Consider the following 26,074-nt stretch of genomic DNA (forward strand, 5'->3'; position numbering starts at 1 on the left):
GAAGTTCCTCTGTCCTCTGTCTGTTCGTCATCTGGTTGCTCTGTCTCTCCCCCTGCAGGTCATCACTCTGGAGGGTTGGGTGGACATCATGTACTTTGTGATGGATGCTCACTCCTTCTACAACTTCATCTACTTCATCCTCCTGATCATAGTAAGTGGCTCTTTCTTCCGAACGCAGTCCTTAGCAGGACGTCTGCAGGAGAAGGAGGAGGAGGTGGAGGAGGGCCGCGTATGAGTTTTGTCAGGGTACGGCTTCGTTTGACAAGAAATACTGCCTCGCTCCGCGTCTGCTATAACTCACTTTCAAAGAGAGACTCCGTAGCCCAGAGCACAGGCATGACAGAATTATCTGTTCAAACTCACATTCTCAAATGTTCACCAATTATTTCTGAAGAAATGGATGCTTAGCCTGTGAGGAGAACATGTGGAGAGGGCAGTGAATCATGTTTTATTTGGCTCAGGCACTGCGACTTGATGTAATGAATATAACACTGAGCACTCAATCATTGGCAACTCCAAGAAATACTCTACTGTTCAGTTTTGCAGCTGCCTGTGCGACTTTGTCGAGAAAAGCGGGCGATGGTTAGCGAGTATTATGAGGGCTTGATTGCCGGGTAATGGTCGGAACTGTTGTTTGCACTGCTGTGAATGACCGCTAGTGATTCAAAGAGTGTTCTTAAGTACTTTAGTTTCTACACACATCTGCAGAGGATTGTTAAGGTAGAGTGGGAAAAAAAAGTGAGAATGTTTTCAAATAATGTGTTATATTTAAGTAATATTTTGTCTGTTGGTAGTATTAAATTTAAGTCCTTGGTTCAAAACTAGGGAGTTGAAGGGAATTCTCTCTCTCTCTCTCTCTCTCTCTCTCTGTCTGTCTAGGTGGGCTCTTTTTTCATGATTAACCTGTGCCTGGTTGTCATAGCCACGCAGTTCTCTGAGACTAAGCAGCGAGAAAGTCAGCTGATGAAGGAGCAGCGGGTTCGCTTCATGTCTAACGCCAGTACTCTGGCCAGCTTCTCTGAGCCGGGCAGCTGCTACGACGAGCTGCTTAAATACCTGGTCCACGTGGTTCGTAAGGCCACCCGTCAGATCGGTCACGTCATCCGGTATCTGGCGCGCAGGGCAGGCCTGAGGGTACGCGCCTCACCTGCCCAAGAGCCTCCTGCCGCCAAGAGACGTCGACAGAAACGGAAGAGCTCCATCCATCACCTGGTGCACCATCATCATCACCATCATCATCATCACTATCACCTTGGCAACGGGACCGTAAGGAACGAGGTGGGCAGAGAGCTGGAGCCCGGCTCCCGGAACGGGAACTTCAACAACGCGGGCCCGGGCTCCGGGTCCCTCGTGCTGTCGGCCGTCGCCACTGCGACTGACCCCGCCTCCCCAAGGCCGGCCCCCGTGGGGCCCAGCAGCATGGAGTCGGTGCGCAGCGTCTATCACGCCGACTGTCACAACGAGCCTCTAAACAGCAGACCCTTCCCTCCCTCTGCTGCTCTCCAGGCTTACAAAAGGAATTCGGTGCCGTTTGCAGGGCCGGCGCATAAAAACTACCCCACGCTGCAGCCCTGCTTGCCTTTGGAACAGTTCAGACAAAGGCCCCTAGCTGAGCTAGTGGGAGGGAGTTGCACTGGTAGCGTCCTTACCAACCTCAACATTCCTCCACAGCCCATAAACACCTCACAATGCCTGGTGGAGACTCACAGTCCTACAGGTAAGTGAAGCACATTATCAGCTACACAGCAAATTGGCCAGAGTTAAACGAACTCTGGGATTTTTATAAACACTCACAGTGTTCACTTAACAGTCTCTGAGTTCATTTAGCACTCAGCTCAGAAATACGTGCCAGTGTCAGTCACTGCCTGGACTCGACAAAACACTGTCTTTCTAATTTAATAATGACTTGGCCCCGGAGGTAAATGATAAAATGTAACCTTGGATATATCTATACTTTAGCAATGATTTCTGTGGTCTTTTCCAGACAAGGCACCCTCCAAGCTGTCAGCACCTAACTGCAGTACCATCAACTTAGACCCTGCTTTGACCTTTGACCCCGAGACCTGTCCGTACTGCATTAATCGTGCGAGCAACGACTCAGAGGGGACAGAGGGAAACGAAACGGCTGAATCGGACAGCGAGGGCGTCTACGAGTTTACCCAGGATGCTCACTACAGGGATAATAGGGATCCCAACAAAAAGAAGAAGAAGTTTGCCCTCGGGGCACGGGCGGCCAAAGTCGTGCACTTCTGGAGACTGGTGTGCGACACATTTCGTAAGATAGTGGACAGCAAGTACTTTGGGCGGGGCATCATGATTGCCATTCTCATCAACACATTGAGCATGGGCATCGAATACCATGAGCAGGTTAGTGCATTTTACTGGGTTGTACATGAATTAAACCAATGCATACGAAGGGTGATGGCTACACACTGACACACACTCACACACACACACACACACACACACACATTCCTGGGGAGGGTCCCCATTTCCTTCCGTTTTACTATAACTGAAGATTTTTTTTAACTTTGTCCCAAAAATATTTGTATCAGGAACAACAGCGATACCTTTTAAAAAACACTTTCCCAAAGTGGCTTCAAGCAAATATCCTCACTATAGCCCCACCAGTCGTGTTTATATCATATTGGGGACATTTGGTCCACACAAGACAGAAAAACGTAAACCACAAACACACACACACACACACGAACAGACGTCATATGGTAAAGAGGTGAACCTCTTTGTATTACAAAGCAATGCATCACAGAGTGGTATGTTGACACTGATTACCTTGACTCCACGCTGTTTTGTTTTGTTTTTTTTTTTGGTTTGTTTTTTTAAATCTCTAAGGAGGTTTACAGGTTGAGATTCTCCCATTGTTTACCACAGTGATGCCCCCCCCCCCACCCCCCACCCCCCATAATCATTACCAAGCAGTGCTATTCTGGGAGCCGAGGTGACGTGCTTTGGGTTGAGAGTCCAAAACCACAGCACATGTTGAAGTTGTGTGGTGCCTCCCTCTCAAGTGCCTGGCTGAGAAAGATTGCCCCAGGTATTCCATCTCTCTCTTGCCTAATGGCCCGTGGAGATGTCACCGTGGCAGAAGACAAAAAGATCTCTTTTTGTTACATGGGAAAGAAGAAGTGCGTCTCTGTGTCTCTGTATCTCTGTGCGTGCATTAATAATCCTCGCCGCGTACGATAACGGTCTCGGTGCCGTAACGGCTCATCTTTAAAAGTTTTTTTTTTTTTCCGATGGGTAAAACGGCTCATTCCTTCATAGCAGCGGTGTATACCTCGTGCGGAATGACTCAAACCGTCTCTGAGGGTGTGCAGTTCAACAGCTCTTAACCCAACCTAGACATCACAAGAAAACACCAGTGCTCCACAGTGCAGGTCCGACCCCGCTAAACGGAGCCTGTGTGTTATGTATTGATTCCATTCCTGTGGCTCAGTTTACGAAAGAAAGTGGAGCGAGATGTTATGTAGCGCCCGTCTCGTGTTACGGGGTATTTTCAACGTTTCTGTTTTGCTCTTCGCTTTATCTGCACGTCAGCGGTTTCAGCGCTCTCCCTCGGCGAAGTTTTTTTTTTATTTTTTATTTAGGCTTACGGAATTCCAGGCTTTTCACGCATCTTGTGTTCGTGTTGTTTACTGTGGAGGAGAGTAATTCGGGCCATGTTGGCCAAACAGGCACAAGTGCGAAGGCTGAATCGATGAGAACAGGCGGCTGACACACATCTGAAAGTCATTGTTGTGTGTTTATTCATTTATTGCGCGGCTCTTTCTCGTTTCCAGATCCTTCGGCGGGCACACAACATCGCCCGTCTACGCCGTCCCCGCTTCCCTCGTGTTCCCTCGACACGGTCGGGAAAAAGGGAAATGATTGATATCGTACAGAGGACCAAAAAAAAAATGTTTTGATGAATGATGAATGGCTTTCTGTTGATCTCCTGATTTAGAGGATCCATGCTTTAACGATTGCTTCGTTCTTTGAAAAGTTTACTTATCATATAACAACATCTGTCTTTTTCATCTCTTTAAGATCGCCAGAGTGGATTATCTAGTTGTTATGACTCATTCCAATTATTATTATTATTATTACTATTATTTTTATTATTATTATTATTGACTACATGGACTATGTTGACATAGAACATTTGTTCTGTATTAGTTAAAGGCATCTCTGCAAGCACATGAACTTTTGACCTCAGAATTAGTTAGTAGTGCTCTAAGTAGACCAAAGTGTGTTTGTGTGCATGTGTGTGTGCGTGTCTGCATGTGTGTGTGTGTGTGTATGGTGCATGCATGTGCATACGAGCGTGTTGGACTTGAAAGAAAGGGAAGGTGATCTCATAGCCCTCGCTGGCTTTTGTGGGCTCCTGCAGTGTTTGCGGGAGCCTAAGGGAGTAGAGCACAAACACATGGGTGGTGTTCCTCTCCCTCCAAGGACCAGCCTACCAGCCCCTACTCTGCCCCCCCACCTCTCTCTCTCTTTCTCTCTCTCTCTCTCTCTCCTTCTCTTTCTCTCTCTTTCTCTCTCTCTGTCTCTCTCTCTCCTTCTCTTTCTCTCTCCGTCTCTCTCTCTCTCTTTTCCCCTGCGTTGTTCCCTGAAGGCTCCTGGGGAAATCTGGCAACGTGAATCTCCTTTATCGAGGCGGACCATCTGGAGCACGGGAGACTGGGCTTGAGGAGGAATTTTGGATTTACAAGGTTACTCAGGTTCTTTGACCCACTCCCTAAGCAAATAAAACTTGACGCCAACCTGCCTAATTGCATCTGCTCTCTTTTACTTTCCTGGAGGTTTTATTGCTCCCTTTCTCTTTCTCTCTCTCTACCCCCACCCCAGCACCCCAACAGCCCCCACCCCACCCCCCCCCCCCCCCCACCCCCTCCCCTCAACCTCCATATCGCTACTCTCTCTCTCTCTCTCTCTCTCTCCTCATCCTCGTAATTCAATTCTTCTTTATTTATTTATTTATTTTTCCCCATTGGCCGGGTTTAGGACGTGGCCTCGTGTTCTCCCGAACGAGCGCTTTTAAAACACCGTTAGGCAGACAACTGATCTAACCCATCTTCTGAGCATCTGAGAGCTCAGCTCCTTCAAACCATTGACATCTTACATCGCTACCCCATCCAGCCCAGGCCGGATTTGGCAGTCACTCCGTTTCTGCTTTGCTCTTCTGGGGAGGATTTCAGCTGTGTTTTACTGCTTATGGAGCAGAGTGGTAGCTGTGCGCGTTCTCAAAGAGTTCTCGAAAAGTTCTCGAAAACACAAGTTCACAATTATGTGTTCCTCTTGAGCTTCAAAGGAAAAAAAAAAAAGAGAGAGAGAGAGAGAGAGAGAGACAGAAAAAAAAAATCACACACTGTTGAAATGAACAGAAGCTGATGCGGTTACCATGGTGAATTAAGCTACAGTAAACAAAATAACTAACTAGCTAAATAAATAAAGGTTAAGTTGAGTTGCACAAGGCAGACTAGTTCCAATGTTCTCCTCATCAGCATCAGACTTGTTGTGTTTCTTGGAAAGGAGACATGCTGATCGCTGTGCGTTACATGCATAAACCTCGCGAGCCTAACCACTTGCCAGCTATTGGAAACTGCGCAAAGTGTGGTTCTGATTTGAGAGCTTTAATGTAAACCTACTGGAACATCTCCATCTCTATTCTCTTACTTAAAAAAAAAACAAATCTCAACAACTTCCCCATTCTCACTCCCTTTTACTCCTTTCTCCTCTCACGCTCATTCTCTCTCTCGCCCTCTCTCTCTCTCTCTCTCTCCCCTTCTCCTTCTCCCTGGGTAAAGATCATTTATATGCCATCTTCTTACCAGATTGAAAGTATCCTCTCATCTACATTCAGGTCCCTTAAAGTACTTCTCCTCTGTTTACGGTTTAAACAGGACCTCTCTCCTGTGTTCTCTCTCCCTCTCTGAAAGCTCTAGTCTTATAATCCCCATCTTACTTTGCTTTTTCACAGTACAGATCAATTACAGTATTGATATTGTTCTTTATGTGGAGAAAATACCTGAATACTACCACTTAGTTTGAGTCTGAACATTTTCGCAGACCGCTAAAACCAGTAAACAAGCTATTAGTGGATTGTGGTCAGGTTTTATTGACTTTACGTCTTCTGGTGGTCGGGTCCTAATGTGAACGCAAACAAGATTTAAGTCTGTCTTTCGGCAAAAAAAAAAAAAAAAAAAAAAAAAAAAAAGAAAAAGAAAGAAAGAAGAAAAAGAAATAGCATTGCTGTAGTGTCAGAAGAGTTACTACATCCAGTGCCATTGCCTGTCATGTCTCACAACAAAAGAATCATATCTCAGTGCACAGCACTAGCCTGGAGGTATCAACACATTGCTTCACAGGGATTAATACAAAATAGGCCACTTACTCAAATGCTTAATGCATACACACTGTTGGATATTAAAATACAAAAGTGTAGTGTGTCTACATTGTACAGTTCGAGACTGGCATTAGTCAGTATATATTGGCATTGATTGGTAGCCAGCAGGAGTTGGGCTCAGATTGTCCCTGCAGGGTTGCTGTAACCCTCGCAGCTGCCGGGACCAGTGGATTTCTTACATAATGGGCAATTATTAGCAAGCTTTTCCCATTCAGATCTGCCCAGGCTGTTTGCAATTATGTGCAATTTCAGATTAATAAGCATAATTAATTTGATTACAGTTGGTAGAAATTAATGTATGTCTACAGAAAAGTCGAAAATGATTCACTGAATTGTTTGTTTGCATGTGTGTGTGTGTCTGAATGTGTATCTGTGTTTATAAATGTGTGTGTGTATGTGTGTGTGTGTGTGTGTGTGTGTGTGCGTTTCCTCTCTTTGGTCATTCACTCATTTTCTCATTTAAAGTAGCGTAGTGTTCCTGTTTTGACAGGTATTTTCAGAGTGATTATAATATTTTACTAGATTTTAATACATATTCATTGCATCAAACCATAGTTATCTCTAACGCACAGGATATGAGAGAGTGGGCTAACACGACATGCATTACAGAGCACAAATGTGTGTGTGTGTGTGTGTGTGTGTGTGTGTGTGTGTGTGTGTGTGTGTGCGTGTATGTGTGTGTGTGTTTGGAGGTGACTCACTACAAGGAGCTTTCTGTCTCAGACACGCTTCAGGGCCCATGTGCATCTCAGACACAGAGCGAGGGCCCTCTACCAAGGCAGGGGCAGGGTGGCCAGGGCTGGGGTAGGGGATGGGGATGGGGTAGACGTGGGGGGAGGTCTTACATTGGGTAGATGGATCTTCCCTTCCCGTTCTGTAAGTGCCCTCTCCCTCACATTAAAAGCTTTGCCTTTTATGGTCCGCAGATGGAATACTTGACAAGCAGCCAAAAATGTGGCCCAGGATTTTAAGCCACACACTATTAATAAATGGTCGATTCTTGTTTTGGACGGTTCCTGCTTTTTGAGGTCGTTGGCTATTGTCAAACCAGCCACGTAACCAGCCCCTTCTGCACAATCTGTCTCAGCCTTCTACCTCTTCTCTTCCTCTCCTTTTTCTTTTCCTGCAGCTCCTCAGACTGATGAGGCAACTCATTAGAGGAGTTGTTGATGGTCGTTGGGAGTTGGATGAGGAGGTCTCCTGCTGGCTGTTGAGAGAACTGGACACCTCCTCATTAGGAGGCTGGGCTGTGACAAGAGCACACAGTGATGGGTTAGAAGGGTACTTGGCTGAGGAGTGCCTGTTTTAAAGAGGAGTCTTAGGAGCAAGTCAGGAGGGGTTATCTCAGGGGGGAGGTCCTGCAGACGCTGATCTGACTGAAGCCCATCTCGCTGCTGATAACATTGGCATGGTCTTCTCCTCTCAGACAGGTTTCCTTTAGTCTGCAAGGTCTCAGGCCAGGGTTCTTCAACATTCCTCCTCACACTGCAATCAGGAGTCCAGAACACAGACGCTATCAGTACCCACCAAAAAAAAAAAAAAAATGCAGTCTGAAGTAGTGACCATTGTCACCTGAGACATATCACCAGAGCAGGGATGTGGCCTTATGACTGTAAAGCTTTAGTTTAGTTTTGGGTTCATGACCCCAGCAAGGCAGGATTCAGTAATGTGCCTGAGCTGAATGCTTAACCTTCATTGTTCAAGGAACAACAAACAAACAAACAAAAAAACAAGAGAAGGAGAATTTTTGGGAAAGTTAAGCTAGTGATAACACTTTGAATGATGCTTATGCTGAACAAAAGAGGTGGTTGATTAATTAATTGGTCTAGAGTGCACGTCAAAATCATATTGTGGGCTACTATTTAATCTGGAAAGAGCAGCAGGTTCTGTTTGTCGTCATTAATGAAAGAGCTCATATTTCAACACTTTCAGGCTGTGAAGACTTTTCTCTGAAGAACACAAAACGCAATTACAAAGTTTCCCAGCTATTTGTCTGGATTAAACAGTGTGACAGCAGCAGTAGCATTGTCTCTGCCCAGTCCCTACCTTAGCATCGTTCCTCAAGAATCTTCTCCTCCGTTTGTACCGCGCTGAGTGTCAGGTGCAGCAGACCAGTGGTAAAAGTGGATTACAAAACCCATTTCATTCCAAACTTGTTCATAGAATTTCCTGTGACATTGGAGTAGACTGTTGCTGACTGACTCAGCTCTGTACAGTGGCTATACTGAGTTATCAAGTATGTGTAGCCTAAGCAAGAACACACACACACACACACACGCACACACACCCACATACATACAAATGTATGCTGAAGTGTGCCTGGAACACAACACAGTCTGTTCTCTCAGTTTTGAGGAAGAACATGGCCTCTTGAGTGTCCATGTCTCTCATTGCGTTCATGCTCCAGCAGACAGTAGCAGATATGAGGGGGTCAGGCCGAGGGGGGGGGGGGGTACGCCTGAGTGCTGTATGTCTGAGTGTCTGGGCACTCTGGCAGACAGCGTCTGGTCTGGTGTGCTCCTCACGGCACGGGAAAAGGCACGGGACACAACGCTTGACTTGAACATAAACAGATGATAGAGAGGAAGACTAGGCCTCTGTAGACTCTACTGTGGGCTGCACATCACGTCTTCTCTGAGGTAGATACAATGCTTTCTCATGATGCGTTCCTCCCAAACTGGAGATTTGTGGTAACATGATATATTGAGTGTCATAATAGCAATTTTTTGATTACCTCAAATCCAGAAACGCCGCCTCGGACACTGAGTATGTGTGCACGTAACACACGCACGCAAAGACACACACACACACACACACACACACACACACACACACACACATACACACAAATCTCCATGTAACCACCTTGTTTTGGTCCAAGTACTGTCTTCAGCCTTGTTCTGTCTGCGGAGGAAAAAAAAAGCAAAAAAAAAAAAAAAAAAAAGAAGCAGATAGACTAGGGATTTTAGCATTTTATGTAAGACACGAGAAGTCCTGGTTTGAACCGAAGATCCTCACCAGGCAGAGAGGAGCAGAGCAGAGTGGTCTCCTGCTGGTTAGAGAGGGCCCAACCCTGGGCAGCCGTGATGAGGAAAGATTGGCCCCGCACCCTGTCAGAGTCCGCAGACACCACAAATAGCTCCGCACTTCATCATAATGCGCCTAGGAGCTGTACTGTATTAGATTAGATTAAGCCTAACTCGATTAGTCATTTCCATGTTATTCTTCATCTCCGTACTCAATGTAATTGTGTTTTTTTGTCATTACGTCGCTGAGACGATCATTTAGGAAAAACAATTACGGCATTCAAGGCGTTTCTGTCCTCCTCACAGGGCGTGGCGCAATTACGATTCTGTGTACATACATCGTTTTTTTTTTTTTTTTTAAAGACTGCTTGGTTCCGTACACGTCGTTAGTTCTGATAAACGAATCGTTTGGTGCCAGGGGACGCTGTGCCTGTTTAAGAGCGATTTAAGAGGGTGTTCATTAAAAGCAGCCAGCCACGATGCTCCAAGAATGCATGCGTGTGCGTGTGCGTGTGCGTGTGCGTGTGCATCTGCGTGAGTTAGGCTCTGTTGCCCAGTAGAATTTTTTACAATCGCAAAAGACAGCATCCAAAGCAAAATATGAGCAAGCTTATATGTCTCGTCCAATTCATACGCACCTCGTAAAAATCTCTCCCCACATGCCGCACTATCAACAACATCAATTCTACCATTGAACCTGGGGGATTTTGTTTTTTTTCTTTTTTTCTTTATCCCTTTGTACTTCACCTGCAGAAAAGGGATTTTAGTGCAAATGAGTAATGTGGTGTTTGGTCATTGCATTTGGTTATTTAGGAGGTAAGCCCATTTGCCTCAGAGAAACTTCACAGAGGAAAAACAGGGAAGTAAGTAGGTTGATGAAAAAAATTATTCTTGTTTATTTATTTATTTATTTATTCATTTGTGTGTTTATCTATGCTTTCTTTGTTAATGCTGTGTCAACCCTACACCATGCATTGGTTTTTTTTTACGTAATACACAATTTCTCCTGTTCATATGGATGTTAAGATGTTAACGTTGTGCTGTTAAATATCGACAGAAATGATATAAATTTCATTATTTCTAATGAATGTGTGCCACTGAGACCGAATCTGATCACATTTTTAAAGTAAGCGCTCTCTCTGCCTCTCTCTCTCTCCCTCTCTCTCCCTCTCTCCCTCTCCCTCTCTCTCTCTACCTCTCTCTCTCTCTCCCTCTCTCTCTCTCTACCTCTCTCTCTCTCTCCCTTTCTCTCTGCCTCTCTCTCTCTCTCTCTCTCTCTACCTCTCTCTCTCCCTCTCTCTCTGTAACAACAGTTTTATTTGAATAAGAAAAGAAAAGAAAAAGTAAAAAGCCCTCCTCACTTTTTAAAAATTTTTTTTATTTGAGCTTCACTTACCGCCTTTTGGATTACTCTCCTACAGCCACATGGGCAGAAGTTGGCACCTCTCCACCCCTGTGTGTGAGTGTGTACCTAAATGCTTTGCAAAATAATCAGTAGACTGGCTGAGGAAAGTGATACATTAGCTGTGTGCTATGGCATCTCTGGGCAAGGCTAATGTAAGCAGTCATTCTGTCATTAGCAGTCTCGGGTGGTCTGCATCACTAATGATTTTACTGTGAAGGAAAAAGAAGAGAAAGCAAGAGAAAAAACAAAAAAAAACCCTGTTAAGTAGCGTGAGTCCACTTAGGCCTCCAGTTTTCCCCCTCTCGCCTCCTCCCCCGTGTTGCTGGAGTTTGATTAGATCTGTTATGATTTGTCTGTCATTCCCTGTAGACGTCATCCCCCTCTGATATGTGTCAACACGTTATTAGGAGTATTGATGCTGGATCGGAGCGTCGGTACGATATGTTTCCTGTTCTGGAAAACTGGATAATGTTCACGTGTACCGGCAACGAATTCTTCTTCTTCTTCTTCTTCTCTCTCCCTCTCTCTCTTTCTCGTTTTCTCTACATCTCACCCTCCGGACATCCTGTGAAAAAAATTGCTGGTGTGCAAGGACGCTGTTCGCATTCGGAAAACTCTAATTAAAAGTGCACGATCGGAAATGATCACAAAGTGTTTGACATAAACAGGAAGCAAGAATTTTGAAATGGCTGAATGCTCTGTTAATTTCTCTGACCTATTTTTGTTGTTGTTTTTATTGTTGTTGTCTCTCACTGTCTTCCTTTTTTTTTTTTCTTTTTATTTACGTTTTCTCTCCTCCTGTCCCGCTCTTTCAGCCTGAAGAACTGACCAATGCTCTGGAGATCAGCAACATTGTCTTCACCAGTTTGTTTGCACTGGAGATGCTCCTTAAACTGCTGGTGTACGGGCCATTTGGCTACATCAAGAACCCTTACAACATCTTCGATGGCATTATCGTTGTCATCAGGTGTGTTTGCTGATTTTCTCAGCCTTACCAAACTTGCTCACACCTTAAATGAACATCAGCTGAGTTTTCTGTAGTAAGAAAAAAATTCTACCCATTTAGCAATGAACTCAGTTCCTCAGTTCTGGTCTGGACCATAACAGAAACAAACCGTCTTTATTATCACCCTCCGCTGGCATGAGTCAACGTATTTCATTTTTCAACATCTCATTCCAAGGCCATTTTTTGAATGATATGACATCTGGCACACACCTGTTTCCTGCAGTTGCAGACTCTCTGGCATGTCATTGATAATTTAAAGTGAAGTTTATGTGCCGCAGTGTTTGGGAGATCGTCGGTCAGCAGGGAGGCGGCCTCTCTGTGCTCAGGACGTTTCGACTCATGCGTGTGCTCAAGCTGGTCCGCTTCATGCCGGCTCTGCAGAGACAGCTGGTGGTTCTGATGAAGACTATGGACAACGTGGCGACCTTTTGTATGCTCCTCATGCTCTTCATCTTCATCTTTAGGTGAGATGGACGGGATTAGAACATTCGCTATTTTCACAAGAACCGAAGAGACTGTATATTTTGGTTTTGAACATTTGTGTGTGTGGAACCTGAAGTGCTTGTTAATGTGACAATCTCAATGACTTTATCTCACCGGAAATCTATGCGCGGACTGTAAAGATGCAGAGTGTTGTACTGATGAAGCAAGAAAACAGGAATAAGGTTTAAGCTCCTCGGTCTATACCGCAGCAGTCTAGCTGAACAGTGACTGCATTAACTAAATCTACATTTACACATATCACTGACTGAATCCACATTTGCACATATCAATGACTGAATCTACATTTACACATATCACTGACTGAATCTACATTTACACATAGCACTGACTGAATCCACATTTACACATAGCACTCACTGAATCCACATTTACACATAGCACTGACTGAATCTACATTTACACATATCACTGACTGAATCCACATTTACACATAGCACTGACTGAATCCACATTTACACATATCAATGACTGAATCTACATTTACACATAGCACTGACTGAATCTACATTTACACATATCACTGACTGAATCTACATTTACACATAGCACTGACTGAATCTACATTTACACATATCACTGACTGAATCTACATTTACACATATCACTGACTGAATCTACATTTACACATATCACTGACTGAATCCACATTTACACATATCAATGACTGAATCTACATTTACACATAGCACTGACTAAATCTACATTTACACCTAGCACTGATTGAATCTACATTTACACATATCACTGACTGGATCCACATTTACACATAGCACTGACTGAATCCACATTTACACATATCAATGACTGAATCTACATTTACACAGAGCACTGACTGAATCTACATTTACACATATCACTGACTGAATCTACATTTACACATAGCACTGACTGAATCTACATTTACACCTAGCACTGACTGAATCTACATTTACACATAGCACTGACTGAATCTACATTTACACATATCACTGACTGAATCTACATTTACACATAGCACTGACTGAATCTACATTTACACATAGCACTGACTGAATCTACATTTACACATAGCACTGACTGAATCTACATTTACACATAGCACTGACTGAATCCACATTTACACATAGCACTGACTGAATCTACATTTACAGATAGCACTGACTGAATCCACATTTACACATAACACTGACTGAATCCACATTTACACCTAGCACTGACTGAATCCACATTTACACATAGCACTGACTGAATCCACATTTACACCTAACACTGACTGAATCCACATTTACACATATCACTGACTGAATCTACATTTACACATAGCACTGACTGAATCCACATTTACACATAGCACTGACTGAATCCACATTTACACATAACACTGACTGAATCCACATTTACACCTAACACTGACTGAATCCACATTTACACATAGCACTGACTGAATCCACATTTACACATAGCACTGACTGAATCCACATTTACACATAGCACTGACTGAATCCACACTCACAACTTCTCCTTATGAAGCGACCAGGCAGCATGGCTAACGCTGATATCCTCAGGGTTGTTTACTGATGCATCAGCTGATATTGCTTTTTGACCCTGTCTGTCTGTCTGTCTCCACTGCTCTTTGTTTATGACAGCATATTGGGTATGCACTTGTTTGGATGTAAGTTTGGCTCTGAGAGAGATGGAGACACTCTACCAGACCGCAAGAACTTTGACTCTCTGCTTTGGGCCATCGTCACTGTCTTCCAGGTAAACTGTTCGTGACTCTGTGTTTGTGACTCTGTGTTTGTGTGTGTGTTTGTGTGTGTGTTTGTGTGTGTGTGTGTGAGTGTGTGTGTCTATGTGTGTGTTTGCATGCTTAAGCAAGCACAGTTTGCCGTGACAGGTTAATATATTTGCGGTGCCTGAGTGTACGTGTGTGTTTATCGTACTCTGGACGTGTGTTTAATGCTCCTTTGATGCACTGTTAGATTCTCACCCAGGAGGACTGGAATAAAGTCTTGTATAATGGCATGGCCTCCACATCGCCCATAGCTGCTCTCTACTTCATCGCCCTCATGACCTTTGGCAACTACGTCCTCTTCAACCTGCTGGTGGCTATCTTAGTGGAGGGATTCCAGACAGAGGTAAAGCTCAACCATTCAATCCTCCCTCCCTCCCTCCCTCTCTCATATTGTATTTTATAATCTCTCTCTTTCTCTCTCACTCTCTCTCTCTCTCATTCTTTCCATCTCGCTCTTCCAGAACAGATTCCAGTTCTGCCCTCCTTCTCTCCCCCCATTAACCCTCTGCTTGGGTATTCTTAGCCCTCTCTTTTTTTTTTCTCTTGTCTTGGTCTAATGGTTTTCATTATTCAACAGGTAGTGATAAGTACCTCAGTCTGCTTTCCACATGTGTGGGTGCGTGTGTGTGTGCGTGTGCATGTGTGTGTGCGTATGTGCATGTGTGTATGCGTGTGTGTGTGTGTGTGTGTGTGTGTGTGTGTTTGTGTGTGTGTATGTATGTGCATGTGCGTGTGTGTGTGTGTGTGTGTGTGTGTGACCAGTGCAAGAAAACATATGCTAACCCTCAGACTCATGCCAGAGCAATTCTCTCCTCACCTCAAAGCGCTTCTCCTCTCTCTCTCTCTCTCTCTCTCTCATGTGTACGCTCTCTCTCTCTCTCTCTTTCTCTCTCTCTCTCTCCCCTCCCTTTGTTCTACCCTCTCTTTTTCCATACGCTTATGAAATAACTTAGCTCCCCAACACATAGCTACCATTTTTCTTTGACAGAAAGACAGACACAATGAAAACAGGGCAGCCTCAGGATAAATCAAAGATACAAACGGTATACCTATGTATCTTTTTTTTTTTTCTTTTTTTTGAGGGGGTGGGGGGGGAGTGGAGAGGATTTGTTTTTAGATCCATATTTTTGAAAGGAGCTCGGCCAAATCGCGTCGATTGGCTTCGCCGCTATTTTTAATTGAATGCCGTCTCAAACTGCAAACACACCTAAGCTTTGATCTTCCCTTTGTTGATAAGAAATGATTAGGGGCATATTTTCTTTATACTCTGGAGAAATGGAAACTCAATTACTTTTCCACAGGAGGAGATATATCCGCCTATCTAACAATTTTACATCATATTTATTCGCCAAAAAACATTAATATTCTCCTCAGCAGTCAAATCATATGACCATTTTTTTTTTCCTGTGCCTTTTGTGGACATCATGTCACAGTTCTGTTCTAGTTCAGGTCCAGACAGGTGTGTTAGTTAGTGATGAATCTTTTGATCTAGTCCAGTGGTATCTGAGTAAGTCTGTAGAAAGCACATATATTTTCTTCTTGTGTAGACTTATAACGTCAATATAGAAGATAAAGTGTGAAGTAAAATCAATTTAAGTTTAACACAAGTTATTCCTTAGCATCAGTCATCGTCTGTCTGGCTGCAGGTATCTCCTGGATAAAGCCCAACAGTGCTTTATAAGGTAATTGTGTCTTCCAGATTTTGTTATACCAGTCTGCTGGATACAAAAAGCTCCCTCATAACATCATAGCAACCCTAGAGGAAATAATGTTAGCTACTCCAAAGCCTGTAATAATAAACATAATGTTTTAAATAATGAGCCAAAATTACATCAGCTGCCATTTTAATGGCGTTATCATTAGCTTAGCTAAGCAAATTTCACAAGTTCACTGTGCACCACATGTTTGATAGTCGTTTGATACAAATAAGATCTTTAACTCAGTTTAGCATTTACCCTCTCCTTCATTCAGTCCTTCCTAAAGCTGTTTTCTTTTGTTTTTTTTTATTTCTTCTCTTTACAACTTACATTCATTTCTGCAAACATCAGGCTTATTTTTAGTCGTCCGAACTTTGCACTGCGACAGGGTTGCCAGGGAAACCAACGGTTGAATGACGTATGTTAAGCTAAACGATGCATTATCTGGATCAATGCCCTGCTAGCATTGCAGTGACTCTGCAACTACCCTGAGCTAATGCCAACACATGATGTTATTGATGCAAAAATGTTTTTTTTCTCTTTCAGACTAACACATCATAACCATTGTTGACTTGTTTTTCCATCCATGTTTCATGTTGGCAGGACATATGAATTCAAACTGGTGCCAACTAACCTAAAGTCGATTTCTGTATGATTTTTAGGTTCACCGCTGTTAGCCAGAGAGTTCATTTTCGCCATTATTTTTTTCCTTCCAACTTCTCCTGAGCACACAGATATAACATTCTTGATACTTTTTTTTTTTTTCCCCCTCTACAAGCAACTCTATATGAATGACACAATTATCAGTTTTGACTTAACTGTGTTCAGTAAATTGCTTCCTCACATTTCTAATTCTCCAAACATACTAAACTACTTTCTTTCTCCCACCCACCCCTTGCTCTAACTCTCTAACTGGTTTCCTTTCTGTGGTAAAACATTAAACGTCTCCACTATAGGAACTGTCCAAGAGGGAGGACTTTCACGGCCAGCTGAGTTGCATTCAGCTGCCAGTGGACACAGGGGTATGTAGAACTCCGCATGATCTAACCCTGTGAGCCCAACCAAGGGGATCTTGACATCTGTGGACAATGTCACTCGTGGTTGTTTTTTTTTGTTGTTGTTTTTTTTTTTTTTTTCTGTCTATCTTTTTGGTTGAAGCAGACTTGACTTAGAGTCCCTCTTCAGGTTCACTTGTTCAATGGCTTGAGGCAAAAAATTACAAAACCCAGCAGCGGATCCGTTCTGTGCGGCTTCTTAATTTTATCTGGCGGAAAGGATATGTTTGTGCTTATGGAAAGCCACAGTGAAATCAGGGAAGGCCAGCCAGACAGACAGCTACATGAAAACAAAATAAAGAGGACAGGAAGTCACTTAAGCTGGACTTTACAACGAACACTGAACAAGATTTGTGAGAGAGATAGTCAATGTCCACACAAGGCTCTTCGTCCTTCTTAACCGTGGATTCTGTTTGTTTTTCTCGGCTCTCTTCGAATCAGATTTTATCGCACCAAATATAACAGAAATTACACACTAAATACAGTGCGTTTCACACACACCCCCCCCCCCCCCCCAAAAAAAACAAAACCAGTGTATAAAAATAAAGAGGTTTTCTAAACACTTGATCCTGTAGAGGAGACTTTGAAAAGAGTTTGCTCCGTATGTAGTTCAGTCTGGTTCAGTAACGTCAGCTGTGAAATGTTGCGACCGTCATGTCTGTAGATTTCATGTCCTGTTCCTGTTCCCTCCCATACAGCTGTGCTAGGTGACACTTAGTGACAGATGATTCCTCTATACTGTGTGAGCTGTGTATCTCACCGGCCCCACGACAAGATCCGCTTCTCAGTTAGTCACCTCATTACATGCAGCGTCGGAAATGTCCGCTCTCTTTTCTCTCCCAATTGTTCGGAAGCCATTTTGCCACAGATGATCTCCAATCAGAACATATTAGATCGTCCTTTCAAAACTTATCTGGTCTAACAAGTAATATCTTAAAATAAGTTATTCGTATCTCAAAATAAGTTCTCTGTTCATGAATAACTTGACTCAAGACCTATCTTATGGCGTCATTGTAAGTTGACACCCGACAATGGGTTTAAGCCTCAGTATCCTTATCTGTTCATATGGAGATCAATGTTATGAACAAAATTTATACCACAACCAAAGTAAGGAAACTGCCTCTTTTACATGTTCAAGAAAGATATGGAATTGATCTCATTCTTGGAGAAAATCCCACAACTCGGATAGTGTAGTGCCTGCAGTGGGAGGAATTCCCTGTTTTCTTTCTGCTGGAAAATCTGGCACTCAGAATTGAAGGTGCAAGTTGACCGCGTCTGAACGCTGCAGCTATTGTCTTACGGCTCCACCTCGTCTCTCCGCTTAGAAAGGCCAAGTGGGAGTGAGGACTCAGTTATCCAGGGCCCGCAGAAACGGGCCTGCCGCACATCTGCCCGCAGCACATCTGGAAGTTGAGCAGGGTCCATTGCCTGGTCACGGGCATGCTGTGAGTAACCAAAGTGGGTGCTGATGCTAAAGTAAAAGGCTAACATAACCCTCCCCCCGACGACTGTCACCGAGTGGGAGAGTTGGTGATTGGATTCTGATGATGCTTTGCCACGTTGCTCTGCTGAGTTCAACCTATCACAGCTGTGCTCCTGTTTTTTTGTTTTTTGGGGTTTTTTTTTTTTTGTCTTCTTGTTTTTTTCTTTGTTTTTCTCCACTGGGGTGGAGATGTTCTCCTGACCTGACTAATAGAGCTTAATTCTAGTGATGTAATAACTTTTTTTTTTTTTTTTCTTAGCGACTCAAAGTTTTGTTCTTGTGGGTGTCCTATTGGCTTTTGCTGTTGTGTTCTTTCCCTTGTTTACAAAACCACAGTCAACTGTCCTTTGTTTTAGTCCCAGTGTGAATTAATTGCGGTTGTAATGTGACATGTTTAGATACAATGATCCCACTGGTTTCTTACTTAGTTGTACTCAGGCATTTTCAAGTTTTTCATTTAATTCATGTAACATGTAACATACTGCGGTTACAATATTTGTCCTCGTTGCATGCTGTTTTTGTGGAGCGAAAAGTGCTAAACTTCTTCTTCTTTTTTGTTTTTCTTAATTCAAAACTGGTTGACTTAATCTGAAACCAATGGGAGACATTGTTTTTAGACTCAGATGTTTGCCAGAACTCTCTCAATTGTCTCAACCTCTCTTTTTTTTGCTCTCTCTCTCTCTCTTTTTAAAACTCTACCACATTTCAGCTTAAGCATTGTCAAACAGTAAGTATGGAAATCAAATGCCGAAAGGAATCGCAAAATAATTAGTTTGGCATCGGTTCCAAGGCCAAGTGCTCTACAGTTGATTGGCTCGTTCGTTGAGATTCTAATTTCCTCATCCAATTTTCTTCCACTTTTCACATTCGAAATCAGGCAGGCTCCAGATGGTTGTGTCCTCTATGACATGAGAAATGTGGAATCTAGTCCCTCTGATCTGAGATTTGCAGATCACTGTCTCCTCTGTTCCAGTCATGCTCCACTGAGATGGTTATAAATCAGGAAACAAGGGCACTGACAGAGGCTGAGAGAGCGAGAGAGAGAGAGAGAGACAGAGGGTGCACAAACAATTGAATTGTTCTGACAAACCACACAGTGTTGATGATTTGTACTAGACCACTCTGAAACACTTCTTTGCTTGAAGCAGTTATGCCAACAGAATTGAGACAGAAGACCGGGAAGATACAAGGAAAAACAAAGGGATGTGCCCTTTTGATAAAAATAGCCGTGTTTATTTTCTCATATGTGATTACTGGGCATGCCTTCTGTTTGTGCGGTGGGCAGAGAAGAGCCCACACGTTTTCACTGCCGTTTGGCCGTATAGGATAAACAAAACAGATGGATTAATGATGAAATCCCATCCCCCCCCCCCCCAGAAATTTGAATCATGCATTTAAAGTTATCGCTGAGATTACACATGTTCGGTGTCTTACGGCCGACGCTGTTTCAGAGTGGTCCCGCAGGCTGGGATTGTCCATGCATGCACTCACTATGCTGTTGTGGACCACCCCTACAACGGTTTGTCACTCCCGTGGTTAAGTTACGGTTGCCCTTTGACCTTCGACCTTTGACCCACACCAACCTCTGCATCGTCTCCGCCCCTCTTTCACTTTGCCCAGACCTATAACCTCCTGTTTACCCCACCCCACTCACTCTCCTCTCATTCTGTCCTCCCCTCCCTGTTATGAAGGGTGACGCCTCGAAATCGGATTCGGAGGTGGACTTCTACACGCGGAGCATGGAGGATGTGCGGGGTGGAAAGAAGGAGAGTTCGGCATCTGCTGGTGAGTTTCAACCTCTGTTCTTTTCTCTTCACCTCTTCCCTAGGTCAACATGTGACACGTAAGGAACATTATTCTAATATTCCATAGGCAAAAATGCTGATTGGAGCGTTTTGATGGCACAGAGTTGGAGACTTGCTGGATTTCATAATGAGACTTGAGAGAAGTCGAGACGCGTATTAGAAACCCTTATCTCTCAGCCTGTTCACTCTGTTCCTTACTGCAAGATATAACGTCCCGTTCTGCTATACCCTGAGCATCAGTGGACTAGTGAAACATTTATTCTGGGAATGGTACTTCATTCATTTTTCAGTTGTCTGTCATGTTTTGCAAGGATACTTAATGTTGAGCCGTTCCTCCCTGTTCCTCCATCTTTTCCTTTTTTTCTTTCTTTTTTTTTTAACACAGCGGTGGTGCCCATCAACGGACACGTGGACCTGAAGTCCAGCCTTACACCTCCTCTCATCACCCACACGGCGGCCACGCCCATGCCCGTGCCCAAGATTTCGGGAGCGGGTGATCCCGCCCTGGGCTATGAGTCTCGCAGGGGCAGTAATGTCTCTGTGGACCCATGCTGCCATGAGAAGTCTCCGGTCAGTCCCCTTCCACAGGATTAAGAAAGATACATGGGATTAATTGAAATTTTATTTTAAGATGGCCACTTGAGGAATCCACTGGCAAAATGTTCTGTGGCTATGCTATGGGCTTGGACTTGATTTATGTCTTCCTGACTATAATATGTCCACTCTTTTGCTTCCCACTGCTTTCAGTATGAGTCATAGGCTGTGAATATGATGTAGCACGTGGTTCAGATCTAGGAGATGTGGTGACTTTTGCTCCTACCTTGCTCAAACTCACCTGATTGAGCTACCGATTGGTTGAACAGGCAAAACAGGGGTGTGTTATGTATGGGGTTGGAAGAAATTTGCCTCCCTTAAAGAAAAAAAAATGAACGCTCCTGACCTATAGTTAACCATTGACTGAAGATGAGACTGGTAATAAAGACAATACGACCACGATTCCTTATTCCTGTTCTTGTTTTTTTCATCGTTTGCCTGTAGTCGAGCGCCCGGAGTTCTCCTTACGCGCCCTGGAGTTCGGCCAGCAGCTGGAATAGCCGTCGTTCCAGCTGGAACAGCCTCGGTCGAGCCCCTAGCCTGAAACGACAGAAACGCCAGTCCGGAGAACGCCGCTCTCTGCTCTCCGGCGACGGCCAGTCCAGCTCCGACGAGGACGAGGGCACGGGTGGAAGAGGAGGAGGCGGGAGGATGTCGGAGGGAGACGACACCTCCCTCCCCAGGACGGACTCTCTGGGCCAGAGGCCTCGACACCGGCGCATGGAGTCCGTGGAGACGCGAAGCTCTTTCGACCTGCCTCCCGACACCCTGCAGGTACCTTACCTGTGCAGGTCGGCCAGCATCCACAGCGCCCGGCCGCCCAACCTACTCAGTCAGGACTGCAACGGCAAAACTTCGCCCTCTGCCGCCGCCACCACGCAACTGTCTCTCGACGAGCAACACAGCGAGGACGAGAACGAGGAGGGAAACCTGGTGAGAGCAGGTTCCTGGTTTACCATAGCAACCATGGCCATCACGTTTCAGGGTTTAGACAGTATAAGGGATGCTTTTTGTTAAGTATGTTTTTTTCCCCTTGAATGTAGTCCACATACTATAATCGCTGTTCTTCTGATTCATTAGAATTCATTTATATTAGGTATGAGTACCATTTGGTTCTATGTTAAACGTTATAGTATATCGCACCCAAACTTTCTCTGACAGAGTCGGAAGCAACGATTCTATCGCTGGCTGGAGCGGAAGCAACCGGAGTGGTGTCGGCAGCGGAACACCTGGTCCCTGTACCTGTTTCCCCCGCAGTCCAGGTGAGCTGGCGTGGGTCTCCCCCTCCTGTGTTTTCCCACTGATCCTCCCAGCTGTGTGTGGCCATTCAGGAGCTCACTCAGCAGAAACACCCCAGTGGGTTTCCCCCGGTGCTGAGTGTCTGCACTCTGACACTTCTGGGACATGGAGATCTCTCCGTTTGTGCGTGTGTGTGTGTGTGTGTGTCTGAGTGTGTAAAGGCAGTTCTCCCAGGCACGTGGCCGTCTCCACCTCTCCTCTCCTCTCTGCCCAACCCAGCTTTGAAGTGTGCGTCTTCTTACATTAAGGCTTCACGGAGAATGCGCTTATTAAAGGCAAAAAAAAAAGAGAGAGAGAGAAAGAGAAGAGATGAGAGCAGAGCATGTTACCCTCTGCCAACTCTTTACTAATTAAACATCAAACAGCAGAGGATCATTCCCCCTCCCCTCCCCTAGCCAGGAACGCTTCTCACCACACACTGCATTTATGAGCAGAATATAGCAGGTCAGCATTAGAGCAGCTCATTCCCCCCTGTGTGTGTGTGTGTGTGTGTGTGTGTGTGTGTGTGTGTGTGTGTGTGTGGACGTTTGCACGTGTGCGCATCTAAAGGGCTTTTTATAGCCTTGTCTCTATATGGGCGAGCATAATCTCGATCGTTTACAAGTTACTGGTTTAAGTTATTCACATGAGAGGTACTATGATCAAATCATTGTGGGTCGTAAAACGTCTTGGTTAAGTAAGGTTCAACATTTTTAAAAGTCACATTTCTGTACTCTGCCTTCATGAAACATAATGGATGTTTTTTCAGACGCAGCTCCGCATCAGAGAGTGTACTCTCTTCCCGTTTCACCTCAATACGAGTGTGCTTGCTGCATGAACAAACAGAACAGGGAGAAACAGGGTTGGCATGACAACGCCTAAGAGTTTCAGTCTGTTCTGACACTCTGCTCAGTCTAGAACATGAATTTTTCAACAGGAGGCAAAGTTTCCCATAATTAAAGACAGTTCACGACGCAGTTTTCATGTCACCCAATCCACTTACATATGTTACGTAATATTACAAAAATTGATTTTGCCTGAATAACAACAATCACATGCGCATGTGTAATCAATTGACTGTTATCCGGGTTAAATGGATCTCCATCTTGTCTGGTTTTTTACTGACGTAATTGCTGATCCTTCGGCAGGTTTCGTGTGACCTGTAATAAGATCATCACACATAAGATGTTTGACCATGTGGTCCTGGTCATTATCTTCCTCAACTGCATCACCATCGCCATGGAGAGACCCAGGATCGACCCCACCAGTGCTGTGAGTGCACCTGTGTCAAATCATTTTAACACTCACAGACACACACACGCACTCACACGCACGCACGCACGCGCACACACACACACACACACACACACACACACACACACACACTGACTGTGGCCAAGGTGGAAAGATTGTGATTCATGTGTGCAAGTCTTAATACTGTGTGCTCGTCTTAGACCATAAGACAAGCACTCGTTGCAGCTTCAGTAACAAGCTAAACTCATGGACTCCTCTTTATTAAAACAGCCATAGCTTGTTCTATAAAAAAAGTCTCTCTCTCTCTCTCTTGCTCTCTCTCTCTGTGTCTTTCTCAGGTCTAATACAAACTATGACCGTAGATTTAAAATAATCAAAAAATAGTTATTGCACCCGTGTGAGAAATAAGAGAAAAAAAATTTCATCTGATTTTCCCTGCTGATGTAAAGCTGCTGGTGTCAGCCTTGGTCTGTGGGGGGAACTTTAGCTTGGCTCATTTCTTGCCTGACACAGGGCTAAGTCACTATAAACCATAACTGATTCAGCTCAATTATCTACAAGGAGACCCTCCTTTGGTGATGTGTGAGAAAACAGATATTTAGTTCATCTCAATGGTCCCAGGGGATTTCTCACAGCCAAAAGACAATGGAGTGACTCAGAACTAAGCGAAAGGAGTGGAGGAAAAGTAAAATGAAATCTGTTTTAGTAATTAAAAAAAAAAAAAAAAAAAATTAAAAGTTGGCTTTGACAGTCTGAAAACTTCCCCATAAATACACCTAAAAATGGTGTGTGTACTGACACACACGCACACACACACACACACACACAAATGCAGACACGTGCACATGCACACATGCACACACACACACACACAGACACACACATACAGACACATGTGTACACACACACACACACACACACACTTATGTGCACACACACAAACACAGACATGTGTGTGCATGCACACACACACACACACACACATTCACATGTCTTTTCATGCTCACAGCTGCAATCAGAGCAGAACATTAAAATGCACATATATTTCACGTTTTGGCGGTAATTGTAATTCCCATCTTACATAATGAAGAGATTATTAAAATTGGATGATTCCAGGAGACACTTTGCAGACACTCTTCATCTAGGAAAAAAAAAACATAAGTTGGAATTCAAATGAGATTCTTCTCAGCATTACCTATGTGCAGTGATTATAGGTGTGTCTGATTTTCTCTGCTGCAGAATGAATAAAGTTATTTCTCTGACATGTTTGATTGAGTCCAGAAACTGATATGGTCAGAATCAGCTGGTTTGTTTTGCAGAATAAAAAACCTAAAAACAACTGAAACTACACTCAAGAAGTCTTGGCACATTTATTGAATCTCTTTAAAGTGGGTCTGTCTTCTGCCTGTACCATTTACATCTCAAATGTATATGTTTGTGTTAGATTGTGTGTGTGTGTGTGTGTGAATATGATTAAATAATGAATGAATTCAAATGGAGCAGAGGCAGTAAAACAAAGAGACACAGGAGAGAAGTGAGTGCTTTAAAGCCGTCTGTCCATGTCCAGTGAGTGTGTCATTTGGTTTGAGCTCACTGCATGCTATTGAGAAACACCACCAATGAATTAGCTCACTTCTCTAACTGCCTCTACTGTCAGTGAGTATCTACAGCTGCAGAACTTTACAGACAAGTCCTGTCAGCTGCTTGTTCAGCTGTCTTGTTAGGCTGCGTGTTGACTCGACCAGCGAAACAAGTCAGCTTGTCCTCTTTGTTTTAATCAATGAGACTGAATATTTTCTATGATTATGTCACGCTCTTCGCTTCAGCGTTTGCACGCCTGGCTAAAACAGTGGTGTAACACGGTTCAGTTTGCGTTGTGAAACAAACAAACTTTTATTTATTAATTTTTTTTTTGAAGCTGTAATCATAGCGTCAAGCAAGAATTCAGCACCTCGCGCGCATTTTACACGTTGACTTGTTGTGGTGTGTCTCTCCAAGCTGTAAATAAAGCCACGGTCCTGGGAGATATTGGAGCAGCGAACGCCGTCTTCATTCAAAATTCAAATCCCAGCGGCCCGTCATTTAAAAAAAAATCGGTAGCCGTGAGCCCAACAAGGTTGTCTGAATCAACCAGTGAGGTGGGAGCTAAACATTCTTAATCATTCAAATCATACTTTGACAGTTCTTTACCTGTCTCCTACCAAGTGAAAACCTGGGGCTCCATCTCCGTCTGAAACAGAAATAGAGCGATATGTCAAAAGACCTTTTGTTCATTCGTTTTTCAAATGAGCCAAGATGAAAAACCTGTCAAAAGGGTCTATAACGCATAGTGCGTATCCGAGTCTGTGTCGTAGGAGACTGATGGTATAGTGATCTACTATAGATTCTGACTCTGATAAAACTCTTAATGAATGTCTTATTGCGCCTTAAAATGGCTTTTTACCCCAGCATCCCATTACTCCCCATCATATTCTCAGTGGGAGGAATATAATAGCACCACAGGCATGGTGGTATGAGAGACATCAGAACTGAAACATGACCGTATTGTAACAGTGAATGGTTTTTAATTCGGTCACTCAGAACTCGCTGTTATTCACCGTTTCCTCCCCGAGCTGAAACACAGAACACAACCAATATTGTCAGCGCTGTTTTTTTTTTCTCCCTCATCTTTTCTCATCAAGAACCGTGTGCAGGGGTTGCTTAGCGACCTCTATGTCTTGCAGACTTTGAAATGAATTTTGGGCTTTTTCTAAGTCCCTGAAGTAGTAACAGGTAAAAAATAAA

General features: G+C 44.0%; 1 protein-coding gene across 1 annotated transcript in view; it reads left to right on the plus strand.

The window, feature by feature from the left end:
* cacna1g (calcium channel, voltage-dependent, T type, alpha 1G subunit) overlaps positions 1-26,074 on the plus strand; it is a 176,003-nt gene that overhangs the window by 97,238 nt on the left and 52,691 nt on the right. Inside the window, 14 exon segments of the mRNA XM_030773184.1 lie at positions 59-151; positions 880-1,717; positions 1,985-2,367; positions 11,656-11,807; positions 12,125-12,310; positions 13,976-14,090; positions 14,312-14,467; positions 16,778-16,843; positions 18,202-18,223; positions 19,992-20,144; positions 20,550-20,734; positions 21,203-21,691; positions 21,920-22,020; positions 23,185-23,308. Of these exon segments, the coding sequence (XP_030629044.1) occupies positions 59-151; positions 880-1,717; positions 1,985-2,367; positions 11,656-11,807; positions 12,125-12,310; positions 13,976-14,090; positions 14,312-14,467; positions 16,778-16,843; positions 18,202-18,223; positions 19,992-20,144; positions 20,550-20,734; positions 21,203-21,691; positions 21,920-22,020; positions 23,185-23,308 (3,063 nt within the window).

Source organism: Chanos chanos, chromosome 5, assembly GCF_902362185.1.
Source record: "Chanos chanos chromosome 5, fChaCha1.1, whole genome shotgun sequence".
Taxonomy (NCBI): Eukaryota; Metazoa; Chordata; class Actinopteri; order Gonorynchiformes; family Chanidae; genus Chanos; species Chanos chanos.